The sequence below is a fragment of the Callithrix jacchus genome, chromosome 18 (genome assembly GCF_049354715.1).
Source record: "Callithrix jacchus isolate 240 chromosome 18, calJac240_pri, whole genome shotgun sequence".
In the NCBI taxonomy this organism is placed as follows: domain Eukaryota; kingdom Metazoa; phylum Chordata; class Mammalia; order Primates; family Cebidae; genus Callithrix; species Callithrix jacchus.
Window position 1 is genome coordinate 10,576,962 of NC_133519.1, and position 14,498 is coordinate 10,591,459.

The 14,498-nt window shown below is 40.6% G+C and overlaps 1 protein-coding gene across 2 annotated transcripts in view; it reads right to left on the reverse strand.

Moving 5' to 3' along the window:
- Positions 1–14,498, reverse strand: part of GOLPH3L (golgi phosphoprotein 3 like) — a 43,783-nt gene that overhangs the window by 9,748 nt on the left and 19,537 nt on the right. For both annotated transcript variants that reach the window (XM_002759883.7, XM_078355568.1), the window contains exons 3-4: positions 2,483–2,614; positions 506–620 (exon numbers count right to left, since the gene is read on the reverse strand). In XM_002759883.7, the coding sequence (XP_002759929.1) occupies positions 506–620; positions 2,483–2,614 (247 nt within the window). The remainder of the gene's footprint in view (positions 1–505; positions 621–2,482; positions 2,615–14,498) is intronic.

Genomic DNA, 14,498 nt, shown 5'->3' on the forward strand with positions numbered 1-14,498 from the left:
ATAGTAGCACTTTGAGAGGCCAAGGCAGGTGGATCACTTGAGGTCAGGAATTCAACATCAGCCTGGCCAACATAGTGAAACTCCATCTCTATTAAAAATACAAAAATTAGCTGGTGTGGTGCTGGGTATCTGTTATCCCAGCTACTCAGGAGGCTGAGGCAGGGAGAACTGCTTGAACCCAGGAGGCAGAAGTTGCAGTGAGCTGAGATTGTGCCACTGTGTTCCAGCCTGGGCGACAGAGTAAGACTCTGTCTCAAAAAAAAAAAAAGTTTCTTGTGAAGAATACCGTTAAAGAGTTTTTGTGGTGGGATGACAGAAGATAAGGTGAAGCTTTGGAAAACTAGGTATCAACTGACCATGCTTTTTCTGTCCCTCATTAGTATTAAATAGCGAACCATATCTATCTCATCCAGCATGATGAATTTCGGTACTTCTATTACCAAATTTCAGGGTAGGATAAAGATAACAAAGTATGAAATTCACACATTATTTTAAGCCATCTCACCAGTGAGCAGCTCTATCCATGTCTGGACAGTTTCTGTGGGCTCCGTTGCTTTGATGTGTTTGAGGGTTTCATCCAGTAGAACATCACCTGTTGGGCTGTCTGACTTTAGCAGTACCTTTGAGAAAAGAAAAGTGACCCTGATTCTTTCACTTCATTCAAGTTAAAGTCTTTCAATATATCATATATATTTTACTGGTTAAGTGTTACAAGAAATGTAAGGAAGCTTAATATACTGTCCCTGTCCTCAAGAAGTTTAAAATATAGTAGGGAGTGATACGAAGACAAAAATAACATTTGAAGTGAGCCCTAGTGACAAACTGGATATGAATGATAATGGAGAAAAGTTTTAGGAACAACTCATTTTGAATTTGGAAACCAACTTTTGAAACCACTAGTAAAGGTAGGAAACAGCTGAGCTTAGCGACTCATGCCCATAATTCCAGCTCTCTGGGAGGCTGAGGCAGGTGGATCACCGGAGCTCAGGAGGTGGAGACCAGCCTGGGCAACATGGCAAACCTTGTCATTATTAAAAAAATAAAAAATACATAAATAAAGGTAGGAAAGTCAGAAAAGGAAGTCAGTTTTGGGGAAAGGTGGATAATTTGGTTTTCTTTCTTTTTTGGTAAGTTTAAATGATATGAGATACCCAAGTTAAAATATCTAACCAATAGTAAAATGTTTCTGGAGGTGGAAAAACAAGACCTGCCTAGAAATTCGAAAATGAATCTCATGAGGGTGACAGATGAAGCTATAAAGGTAAATGATATCTCAAAAAGGATGGAAAATCCCTCAAGGTATACGAACTGAGACTTGGATATTAAGGAATCCAGAAGTAAGGAAACAGTGTATAGTTCAGAGAAGCAACAGTGTAAGATAACAACAAAGGCCAAGAATGGAGAAATTTTCGAAGTGCTAAAAAGTGTCAGGCCGGGCGCGGTGGCTCACGCCTGTGATCCCAGCACTTGGAAGGCTGAGGCAGGAGAATCGCTTGAACCAGGGAGTGGAAGGTTGCAGTGAGCCGAGATTGCGCCACTGCACTCCAGCCTGGGTGACAGAGCGAGATTCCATCTCAAAAAAAATAAGCAAGTAAATAAATAAATAAATAAGTGTCAAATGCCACATATAGGTTAAAAGAGAAAAATAGCCTGACCAACATGGAGAAACCCCATCTCTACTAAAAATTAGCCAGTTGTGGTGGCGCATGCCTATAATCCCAGCTACTCTCAAGGCTGAGGCAGGAGAACTGCTGGAACCCAGAAGGCAGCGGGTTGCGGTGAGCCGAGATTGCACCACTGCACTCCAGCCTGGGCAACAAGAGTGAAACCCCATCTCAGAAATAGAAAGAGAGAAAAACAAATCGAAGACAGAAAAGAAGCTGGTGATACCTCAGAAGTAGTTTCAGTAGAGTGCTTAGGATGGTAAAGAAGTTGTGAGTGGAAAAATTCAGTAAGAAAATGGATACAGGAGTATGGTTGGAAAGGACTTGCAGTAAATGGAAGGAAACAGAAGAGTTACTGGACCTGACCCGTGAGTCCCTTCCCCACATCATACTTTATTTCATAATGTCATAGCCATATAACCATAGACATAGGGGACTTTAATTAACAGCATCCTAAGTGTAATTTTTCTTCTTTTTTTTTTTTTGCCAATCAGTGTGAGCTTGTAAGGTTGCTCAGGTTAGCCTTGAACTCATGACCTCGCCTTCGCAAGCGTCACGACATCCGGCGGGAGCCACTTTGGACCCCGATTTTTCTTCTTAAAGAAGGCAGGCAAAACCATGAGCTTCCTATAACTCTTTGGACTATGGATACTTGGATTTCTCCTTCTTGCTATAGGATAATTAACCTGTTTAGACAATGGGACTGCTGAGTCAGTGATATTTATTTTATCTTACTACTCAAATCTTTCTGTTCTTCCCAAATTACTGTTGGTATTTGCCTTTCCATAAACCGTGGATGTTCACAGAAGATTCAGTACCTTTCTGTCTAGTAGTCGCTTCTTACGCATGGTTGGGGGTTCCAGATAGATTCGACCCCGCATGGCCAGCTCTATCAGGATGCCTCCTCGCAGACCAGATGATATGCAGTCATTCCAGAAAGATGTGTAACCCTAGGAAAGGAGAAAAGAGAAGAGAAAGAATGTTCTGAGAGGGATACTGACTTCCAGCAGGTACCCTAAGAACAGGCCACTTTGTACAAACCACAGTGCTTCCATTATTCATATTAAAAAAGGAAAACACTTAGAAAAAAAAAGAACAGGTCACTTTGTTGTGATTAGTTTTATATCATACCACATGAACTCAAAGCAAAGTATAGAGTAAGAGAAGAGGATGCTTCTTGAATCCTCTTAAACATCCCCAAATATTTTGTTTGACTTACAGATCATTAGTGAATTCCTATGGTTTGCTGTTAGTCAATAATTGATGTGCAATTTTTTTTTTTGAGACAGAGTCTCACTCTTTTATCTAGGTTGAAATGCAGGGGCAAGATCATGGCTCACTGCAGCCTTGACCTCCTGAGCTCAAGCAATCCTTTCACCTCAGCTTCCTGAGTAGCTGGGACTACAGGTGTGCGCCACTATGCCTGGCTATTTTGCAAAAACATTTTTTTTTGTAGAGAAAAGGTCTCGCTATGTTGCCCATGCTGGTCTGGAACTCCTGGTCTCAAGCTATTCCTCCACCTTGCCCTTCTAAACTGTTGTGATTACGGACATGAGTGACTGTGCCTTGGCTTGACATGCAAAATTTTAATTTTTGAGGAAAATTTTGGCTTTTTTGAAATCTGTTTCCATGACATTAAATTTCAGAGTGGCGTAAAATAAGTCAGACAAAAGTAAAAACCACTTGAGCTTTTAATCCTCCTAGACATGTATTAATTTGAAATTCTTTCAATGGGAGAAATTCTGTATTGAAATTCTACAATACAGTAGAAACCCACTGTAGGTAAGTGACTTGGGTATGTTATTTAACCTTTCTGAAACACGATGTCCTCATCTATAAAATGCAGACACTAATATGTATTTTCACAAAATTGTTGTGAGGGTTACATGAGATGCAATATAGAAGAAAGCACATAGCAGGCACTTAAAATGTCAGCTCCCCTTCCCTTTATATAGGGAATATACAAAGACTTACATATAAGAGAGCCACTGGTATTGTCTAATAGCAGCAATGTCTAATTACTAACGTCTGTTGAATACTTATTATTATGTACTAGATGTGCGCTAATCCTTACGTACTAGATGTGCGCTAATCCTTACGTACTAGGTGTGCGCTAATCCTTACGTACTAGATGTGCGCTAATCCTTACGTACTAGATGTGCGCTAATACTTACGTACTAGGTGTGCGCTAATCCTTACGTACTAGGTGTGCGCTAATCCTTACGTACTAGATGTGCGCTAATCCTTACGTACTAGATGTGCGCTAATACTTACGTACTAGGTGTGCGCTAATCCTTACGTACTAGGTGTGCGCTAATACGTACTAGATGTGTGCTAATACTTATGTACTAGGTGTGCGCTAATACTTATGTACTAGGTGTGCGCTAATACTTATGTACTAGATGTGCGCTAATCCTTATGTACTAGATGTGCGCTAATACTTACGTACTAGGTGTGCGCTAATACTTACGTACTAGGTGTGCGCTAATACTTACGTACTAGATGTGTGCTAATACTTACGTACTAGGTGTGCGCTAATACTTACGTACTAGGTGTGCGCTAATACTTATGTACTAGGTGTGCGCTAATACGTACCAGGTGTGCGCTAATACTTATGTACTAGGTGTGCGCTAATACGTACCAGGTGTGCGCTAATACTTACGTACTAGGTGTGTGCTAAGCTTTTTACATGCACTGATTATATCTTCACAACAACCCTATAAAGGAGGTACTACTACTCCCGACACATTAAAGATGAGAAAACTAAGGCTTATAGAGGTTATGCAGTGTAACAGAGGGCAGAAAACCTTTTAAATAAAACAAATTTTAAGTTTTTTGGTTTTTTTTTTGTGGTGTTTTACTGATAGATCGCAGTTGTGCATATTTTGGGGTACTACTTTTTTTTTTCTAGAGACAGGGCAAGGTCTTGCCCTGTTACCCAGGCTGAGGTGCAATGGGACCATCGTAGCTCACTGGAGACTTGAACTCTGGGGCTCAAACATTGTCCTGCCTCAGCCTCCCAAGGAGCTCAGACTACAGGCATGAACCGCACCTAGCTAAAATAACTTTTATTAAACAAAATTTAAATTTAATTTTCCTCTTTGTTTGGAAGTTATGTACTTTTAGAAGTTATCCTTAAAATTTTAATATGTATGACATTCATTTAAAATTAACATAAAACCAAAATTTTAAAAATTAATATTTTAACCACTCTTAGTTGTCTAATTTTTTTTTAGCCTCATAAATTAGATGACGTTATCATCATTATTATTTTATACAGCGAGCACTTGTTTAGATTGACACAGGTGCTTACGAATTTCTTTGCTCATTATTCCTTCTTGTGTCTCAGACTTCCTTTCTGGTACTACTTTCCTTCTTCCTAAAATAGAATTTCCTTAAGTGAAAGTCTGTTGGAAGCAGTTTCTATTTTGCTTATCTGAACCGTCTTTGTATTTCACCATCTTCCTTGAAAGACAGTTTCTCTGGACATAAAATTCCAGGTTGATCAGTTTCTCTTATCACATTAAAGATAGTATACCCTCCTCTTCCGGCTTCTAAAACAGCGGTGAGAAATTTCTCTTTCTTATTGATTGTGGTTTCTTTGGTCCTTTAAGATCTTCTCTCTTGGGATTTTGCAATTTGACTATAACATGACTGCATGAATTTGTTTATTCTGTTTGATATGTGTTCTGCTTCCTATACCTGTGGTTTCATTTCTTGGTCTCAATAACTCTCAGCTCTTAGATCTCTAAGCACTTTGGCTCTCCTCTGTTTTCCTTATTCTTTCCTTCTGGGACTTTAGTCTTTCTTATTTTAACCCCCTGTCTTTTAACCTCTCTTTTATATTTTCCATTTGTTTTTTCTATTGCTTTCTGGAGGGTTTTTTTTTTTTTTTTTTTTTCGAGATGGAGTCTCGTTCTGTTGCCCAGGCTAGAGTGTAATGGCATGATCTTGGCTCACTGCAACCTCTGCCTCCTGGGTTCAAAACATTCTTCTGCCTCAGCCTCCTGAGTAGCTGGGATTACAGGCACACATTACTAGGCCTGGCTAATTTTTGTATTTTTGTACAGATGGAGTTTCACCATATTGACCAGGCTGGTCTTGGACTCCTGACCTCAGGTGATCCACCTGCCTAGGCCTCCCAAAGTGCTGGGATTATGGGTGTAATCTACCGTGCCCAACCTCTGGAGAGTTTTTTTTTAAAAAATCTGGCTTCCAATTTACTAACTCAAACTAACCCTGAGATTTTGATTTCAACTATTTTTCATTAGTAAAAGTTTTATTTGGTTATTTTTCATATTTGCCTAGTGATTTGTGATTTTTTTGCTGTTCATTTTGTGATTATTTCTTTAAAAATGTTATATTTTTAGTCTGATTATTTTAATATGTGATAATATATGAGGTCCTTGATATCTTGACAATATCTGAGGACATTATTTGTCATCTGATTCTTCCTTGTTTGTATGTCTGATTATCACTGATTAAGATGTTCACATTTAATGCTTTGTGAATTTATGAGATTCTGGAGGCCTAAATTGAAGAAATCCTCCTCCAGAGGGAAAGATCTGCATTTGTTTCTGTCAAGAGCCAAGTACAGAGGGATTATGAGAGTGCCACACAACTGGGAGCACATTTAAGCCTAGTTTCCCCACTTTACCTCAACTATCAAGTTTATTCCTGACCAACCAATTCCTGAATCACAAGACCGATCAGGTAATTTACCCAGGGCAACCTAGTTTTCATGTCATCTTTATTGCTCACCTCTTGGATTTTAATTTTGGTGTTTGTTTGGGGGGCTCCTTGAAGATTATTTCTACTTTCCAAGGCTCAATAATACATTACAAATTAAGCTTATTCAAGACTTAATATCTGACCACCATACTGCCAGGTAGAGGACCTCTGATTCTGTTTTTCCTGCTACAGCCTGAACAATCTTTAACATCAAGTGTAATGATATAATTCCCTTCCCTCATGCTTAAAAATCTTTCAAACATTCCTCTCAGCCTTCAGGATGGAGTCCAAATGGCTTAGTACGCACTCCAACTAAGTGGCTGGGGAGGCGCAGTGATCCCAGCTACTCAGGAGACTATGGCAGGAGGATCCCTTGAGGCCAGGAGTTGGCCAGCCTTGGGCAACATAGCGAGACCTTGTCTCTAAAATTAAAAAAACAAAACAAAGTGGTTATTCACTAGTCTATTCTTTGGCCTCTGTCCCCTGCTGGCCTTTGCACACACTGCTTTATCTAGAGGAACCAATATGCTTCCCTGCACAACTCCTTCATGTAGTTAAGGATTAAGTACAGGTGTCACCTTTCCACATAACGCTCTCTACCTCCGCCCTCCGGATTGGCTTCTGCACCTGGTGTGCCTCTACAGACTTCTCTGATAACATCTATATCATGTTGCAATCAACTGGTTCTCCTGACTAGACCATAAATTCCTTAAGGAGAGAATATCCCTTATGACTAAAAAAATATTTTTGAAAGCATAAATTTATGCTTAAAAGTAAGTGTTAACCTGGCAAAAGCCCAGCTTGAGCCATCAATTTAGACATCTCCAAATTTCCTGAGGGCCTGATCTTTGACTCAAGGTTGGGATTAGCTCCCTCCCCTGCCTGCCTCACGGCCACCCCAATGCATATTTGTTTTGTTGTTTTGTCTGGGGACAGAGTATCCCTCTGTTGCCCAGGCTGGAGTGCAGTAGCACGACATCATCTCACTGCAACCTTCACCTCCCGGTTCAAGCGATCCTCCCACCTCAGCCTCCCAAGTAGCTGGAACTACAGGCGTGTGCCACCACACCCAGCTAATTTTTGTATTTTTAGTAGAGACTGGGTTTTGCCATGTTGCCCAGGCTTCTCTCGAACTCCTGGGCTCAAGTGATATGCCCACCTTGGCCTCCTGAAGTGCTAAGATTACAGGTGTGAGCTACTGCGTCCAGCCCCACTTCTCTTTAAGGAAGGGGTAGGCTATTTTTTTTTTTAAAAACTAATACACTCTTTTTTTACGGTTTAATCTATCTAATTAAGGTTAAACTATAACTTCCTTCAGAACACATATTTATGTAGGCGTAATTTACAGGTTACTCTGGTAATAAATCTTAACAGGTGTGCAAACATTTTAGCCAATATTAAAGCAACTGGAAGAAAGTTTTCCTTATGGTCTTGTTTCCTCCTGACCATGTAACTTCTGTTTCAGTGACAGTGACATCAGATTGTCGACAACACTATAAATGAGAAGAAGTACAGAGAAACGCTGAAGATCAGGAGAAAGAAACCACATTTTTGAATGTCACCCTTTGCTACTGTGGCATCTCAAAACATGTACAACTTTCCAAGTTTTAAACTTTTTTTATTAAGAATATGCAATAATAAAAGTATAAAACATACATGTAGAGTTTTAAGAAAATAATTATAAAATAAACACTTGTATAACTACAAGAAAGAGACTGGATTTAGAAAAAGATACTAACTGAGAAAAGAGAAAAGAGGAGAGTAAGTGTCCCCCTGTCCTTCGGGTACAAAAGATCAATAAAGACTATAGTATTGTCATGTACAGTAATATCTTGGAACAGATTGAAACAAATTTAGGTAAGGGAAAATACAATTATTTATATTTAAAGGTTATTTTCCTCTTAGTGTATCTATCTAACTTAGTGAATTCTCCAGCCATTCATAAGAAAGATAATATATTAGAGGGCTAATACTTTGGCATAGCTGAGCAGGAAGACCTAGCACGTACATACTGAAGTTCACCATTTGATCATTAAATCTCATTACCAAAGGCTATCTAAAGAAAATTTTAGGACCAACTGAAACCAATGGAACTGCCCACCATCTCATGACTAATGGAGAATCTTAGAAGATTTACAGAATAAGATCTTCGGATAGTGGACTTTGTTTTGTCCTGACTTTATACAACTGTAGGCCAGGCGCAGTGGCTCACGCCTGTAATCCCTGCACTTTGGGAGGCCGAGGCAGGTGGATCACATGAGGACAGGAGTTCGAGACCCGCCTGGCCAACATGATGAAACCCATCTCTACTAAAAATACAAAAAATTAGCTGGGCATGGTGGCACGTGCCTGTTATCCCAGCTACCCAGGAGGCTGAGGCAGGAGAATAGCTTGAACCTGGGAGGCAGTGGTTGCAGTGAGCCAAGATTGTGCCACTGCACTCCAGTTTAAGCAAAAAGAGCAAAACTTCCATCTAAAACACACACACACACACATACACACACACACACACAATTGTAGGTTGGGTGAGGTTGCTCATGCCTGTAATCCCAGCACTTTGGGAGGCTGAGGTGGGTGGATAACCTGAGGTCAGGAGTTCAAGACCAGCCTGGCCAACATGGTGAAACCGTTTCTACTAAAAATACAAAAATTGGCCAGGCATGGTGGCAGACACCTGAATCCCAGCTACTCAGGATGCTGAGGCAGGAAAATTCCTTGAACCCTAGAGGTGGAGGTTGCTGTGAGCCAAGATCATGCCACTGCACTCCAGCCTGGGTGACAAGAGTGAAACTCCATTTCAAAAAAAAAAAAAAAAAAAAGAGAGAGAAAAATCCCAATACAGAAATGTATACTTTAGAAGGTGAAAGTGTTCTGGGATCCTATCCCCTCTAGATGATCACTATTAACAGGTTAATGGGTACTTTTCTAGATTTTTTTTTTTTTTTTTTTTTTTGAGACAGAGTTTCACTCTTGTTTTCCAGGCTGGAGTGCAATGGTGCGATCTCGGCTCACCGCAACCTCCGCCTCTTGGTTTCAAGTGATTCTCCTGCCTCAGCCTCCCGAGTAGCTGGGATTACAGGCATGTATCACCATGCCTGGCTTTTTCTATTTTTAGTAGAGACAGGGTTTCTCCATATTGGTCAGGCTGGTCTTGGAACTCCTGACCTCAGGTGATCTGCCCGCCTTGGCCTCCCAAAGTGCTGGGATTACAGGTGTGAGCCACCGCTCCTGGCTAGATTTTTATATACATATTGTGTCATATGTTTATATTTATTAATATTATTTATGGAAATGACATTACACTGAGTGGTAACTTTTTCCATTTACTCATTATTTTAGATATCCTTCCATATCAGTAACTATACTTCTTCATCCTTTGTAATGACTGTATAGTATTGCATTTTAGATGCACTGTAATTTATCTATCCAAGCCACTACTGATGTACATTTAGGTTGCTTACAGTATTTAGCTATTACTAAAAAATGTTGGCTGGATATGGTGGCTTAAGCCTGTATTCACAGCACTTTGGGAGACCGAGGTGGGTGGATTACCTGAGGTCAGGAGTTTGAGATGTGCCTGGCCAGCATGGTGAAACCCCATCTCTACTAAAAATACAAAAAAAAAAAGCCAGAAATGGTGGTGCATGCCTGTAATACCAGCTACTTGGGATGCTGAGGCAGGAGAATCCCAAGATACTGGAAGGCAGAGGCTGCAGGGAGGCAGAGGCTTCAGCGAGCTGAGTTCGTGCCACCACACTCCAGCCTGGGTGGCAGAGTAAGACTCCATCTCAAAAAAAAAAAAAGAAATAAAGAAATATTCATGTGTGTGTGTATTTCTGTCGAATACCTAGAAGAAAATTCTGGGTCAAATATTACACATATTTAAAATTTTTAAATTGCACAATGAGAATTCAGTAACTTCAGACAGTCAATGCTTTGTGCATAATTTCTATTTAGTCAAGTATTCAAAGTGCCCTTCCTTATTCAAACTTCATTGAAGACACACCTTAAAACAACTCTGAAGGTTAAAGATTTTAAAAGTTGCCTGCTTGGCAAAAAAAGGAAAGAAAGCAAAACAACTTAAAGCATCATGAAAAATTATGCTCATAAGGAGTTTTGTTTTTGTTTTTGTTTTTGCTTTCTTCCAGGCAGTGCTGAAGAAAACTCATAATGAGTTTTAAAAATTACTTTAGAAAATACTTATGATACTGAATGAAAAATAGCCAGATTATATAATTGAATATTCAGGATTATCGCAATGATATAAAATACTGCCTACTTTTCAAACATGGCTTTCTAACCTTTCCAAATTATCTACAGTAAAAAAAAAAAAAATCACCTTTTAAGGAAAAATTTCAGAAAAAAAACCGCTTCACCTCCCAAGTCTGAAGATTTAACACTAAAATTGCTTCACCTTCCATGAGAGAAGGAATGTTATTGTGTCTCATGAACCCTTTTCTATCTGCCCAATTCCAAAGCCCAGTGGAAGTATAATGATCTTATAAAATAGATCAAGCGTTAAAAGCCCATTCTTTTTTTTTTTTTTAAAGATGGGGTTTCACCATGATGGCCAGGATGGTCTTAAACTCCTGACCTCAGGTGATCCACCCACCTCGGCCTCCCAAAGTGCTAGGATTCCAGGTGTGAGCCCCCGCGCCCGGCCTGAAAGCCCATTCTGTCCAATCATATTGAAGGATGAAGAACTGTGACCTGCTGTTGTTCTGGTTTAACAGATGATTTCGAGGAATGGATCATAAATCCAGGCCAATGAACAAAATTTCTCAATGAATGACATAAAGATGATATCCTTTCAGGTTTATTTTAAAAGGTGGGTAGGGCTGGGCACAGTGGCTCATGCCTGTAATCCCAGCACTGAGATTGGCCATTGCACTCTAGCCTGGGAAACAAAAGCCTCGTCTCAAAAACAAAAACAAACAAACAAAGTGGGTAGAAAGATGCAAAGCTGGTTATAATGATCAGTTTATTAGTTTTCTCAGGGCCTTTTTTTTCTTCTTCTTAAAACCATTATCAAAAGTTTAGTAAATAAAAACAACATGCTAATGCTTTGTCAGTGAAAGGGAAACGCAAAATAAAGGAAAGCAACTGGTCATCTTTAAATTCCTATATAAGCTTTAAATCTTATTCTGGTCAGTAAAAATATCTTTCGTTGTTTTACTCTAAAAATTTTTATTTTATTTATTTATTTATTTTGGGACATAGTCTCCCTCTGTCACCCAGGCTGCAGTGCAGTGGTATGATCTCAATTCACTGAAACCTCTGCCTCCTGGGTTCCAGTGATTCTCCTGCCTCAGCCTCCCAAGTAGCTGGGATTACAGGAGCGTGCCACCACACCTGGCTAATTTTTATATTTTTAGTAGAGACGGAGTTTCACCATGTTAGCCAGGCTGGTCTTGAACTCCTGACCTCAGGTGATTTGCCTGCCTCAGCCTCCCAAAGTGCGGTATTACAGGCGTGAGCCACCTCACCGGCCAGAAAAAGGAATTTTAATTGCTACACATTGTCCCAAGAAAACAGAAGAAAAGAGAATGTTGAGAAGGGGGAGCAAAAATTTGAAAACAGGCTGGGTGCGGTGGCTCACACCAGTAATTCTAGTACTTTAGGAGGCCACAGCAGGCAGATTGCCTGAACTCGGGAGTTCAGGACCAGCCTGGGCAACAGAGTGAAACCCCGTCTATACTAAAATACAAAAAAAAAACAAAAACATTGGCTGGATGTGGCAGTGTGCACCTGTGGTCCCAGATACGTGGGAGGCTGAGGCAGGAGAACTGCTTGAACCCAAGAGGCAGAGGTTGCAGTGAATCAAGATTATACCACTGCACTCCAGCCTGGGTGACAGAGTGAAACTCCATGTCCAAAAAAAACACCTGAAAACACGTCCAGGCTCTAAGTCTATCTCCCCACAACTCACGTTGATTTTTTTTTTAAACAATAAAATATTTATCAATTTATTCATCCACTTATCTCTAGTTTGACTCTGAGTGACTTACGGCAATTTTAGAAATTAAAATCCATCCCCCAAAGATATTTTTTCTTATATAAGGATTCCCAATATATATCTATAAATGTATCTAAGCATACTTTGACCAACTGTAGTATTAGCCATCATAAGGGACAACCTCAGAAGAGGCAGTACTCTTTTGAATATAGAAGTTTTCATTTGTTTGTTAAAAGAGCTTCTGCACAGCAAAATAAACTATCATTAGAGTGAACAGGCAACCTACAGAGTGGGAGAAATTTTTTTTTTTTTTTGAGACGGAGTCTCTCTCTGTCACTGAGGCTGGAGTGCAGTGGCACAATCTTGGCTCACTGCAACCTCCACCTCCCAGGTTCAAGCGATTCTCTTCCCTCAGCAACTCGAGTAGCTGAGATTACATGCACATGTCACCATGCCCAGCTATTTTTTTTTTTTTTTTTTGTATTTTTGGTAGAGACGAGGTGTCATCATGTTGGTCAGGGTAGTTTTGAACTTCTGACCTCAGGTGATCTGCCTGCCTCAGCCTACCAAAGTGCTGGGATTACAGGCGTGAGCCACTTTGCCCAGTGTTTTTTTTTTTTTTTTTAAAGAGACAAGGTCTTGGCCTGGTATGGTGGCTCATACCTATAATCCCAGCACTTTGGCAAGCTGAGGTGGGAGGATCGCTTGAGCCCAAAGTTTATAACCAGACTAGGAAACATACTGAGATCCCATCTCTATAAAAAATTAGCCAGGATTGGTGGCGTATGCCTGTAGTCCTACTTACTAGGGAGGTTGAGGTGGAAGGATCTCTTAAGCTCAGGAGGTCGAGGGGGCAATGAGCCATGATCATTTCACTGCACTCCAGCCTGGGCAACAGAGTGAGACCCTGTCTCAAAAGCAAAAAAGAGAGAAATGGGGTTTCACTCTATCACACAGGCTGGAGTGCACTGGCACAATCGTGGCTCACTGCAGTCTCAAACTCCTGGGCTTGAGTTGTCATCCCTTGCAGTTAGGACTACAGGTGTGCAACACATCTGGCTGATTTAAAAAATTTTTGCAGTGATAGGGTCTGGCTATGTTGCCCAGGCTGGTCTTGAACACCTGGCCTCAAGTGATCCTCCAATGTCAGCCTCCCAAGTAGCTAGGATTATGGATGTGAGCCACCTGGCTTGGCTTCCAGTGATTTAAAATTGACTTAGAAACAGAAGCAATTATGTCATGTTCAAACCTTAGAAGAGCAAAACTAGGTAAGTGTAGATTTTTTTGTTTTGTTTTGTTTTCAAATAGCTTTTCTCTCCTTGATTATTAGCAATACTCATTGTAGAAAATTTGAAAACAGGCCGGGCGCGGTGGCTCACGCCTGTAATCCCAGCACTTTGGGAGGCCGAGGCGGGTGGATCACGAGGTCAAGAGATCGAGACCATCCTGGTCAACATGGTGAAACCCCGTCTCTACTAAAATACAAAAAATTAGCTGGGCATGGTGGCACGTGCCTGTAATCCCAGCTACTCAGGAGGCTGAGGCAGGAGAATTGTTTGAACCCAGGAGGCGGAGGTTGTGGTGAGCCGAGATCCCGCCATTGCACTCCAGCCTGGATAAGAGCGAAAACTCCGTCCCCAAAAAAAAAAAAAAAAGAAAGAAAAATTGAAAACAAAACGAAAAAAATTCATAAAAAATAAAAATCACGCTTTGATCATATGGGCGTATGTACAACCAAACTTTTCTGTATACGTAAAATACATGTATCTTTTACCCATAAACCAATGTTCCCATCTCCTTCTCTCCCAACCCAATTCTGGGGCATTCCTTCATAGCAAAGGTTTGTGTGTATGATGCATGTGTTATAAACCTCAATACAATATTACCAGCCTGGGCAACATGTTGACACCTGTCTCCACTAAAAATACAAAAACTTAACTGGGTGTGGTGGGGCATGCCTGTAGTCCCAGCTACTTGGGAGGCTGAGGCAGGAGAATCACTCGAATCTGGGAGGTGGAGGTTGCAGTGAGCCAAGATCGTGCCACTGCACTCCAGCCTGGGTGACAGAGTGAGATTCTGTCTCCAAAAAAAAAAACTATGAAGGAGTAGAGATAGAACAAACTGTGAGAGTACTGATTTCATCATCT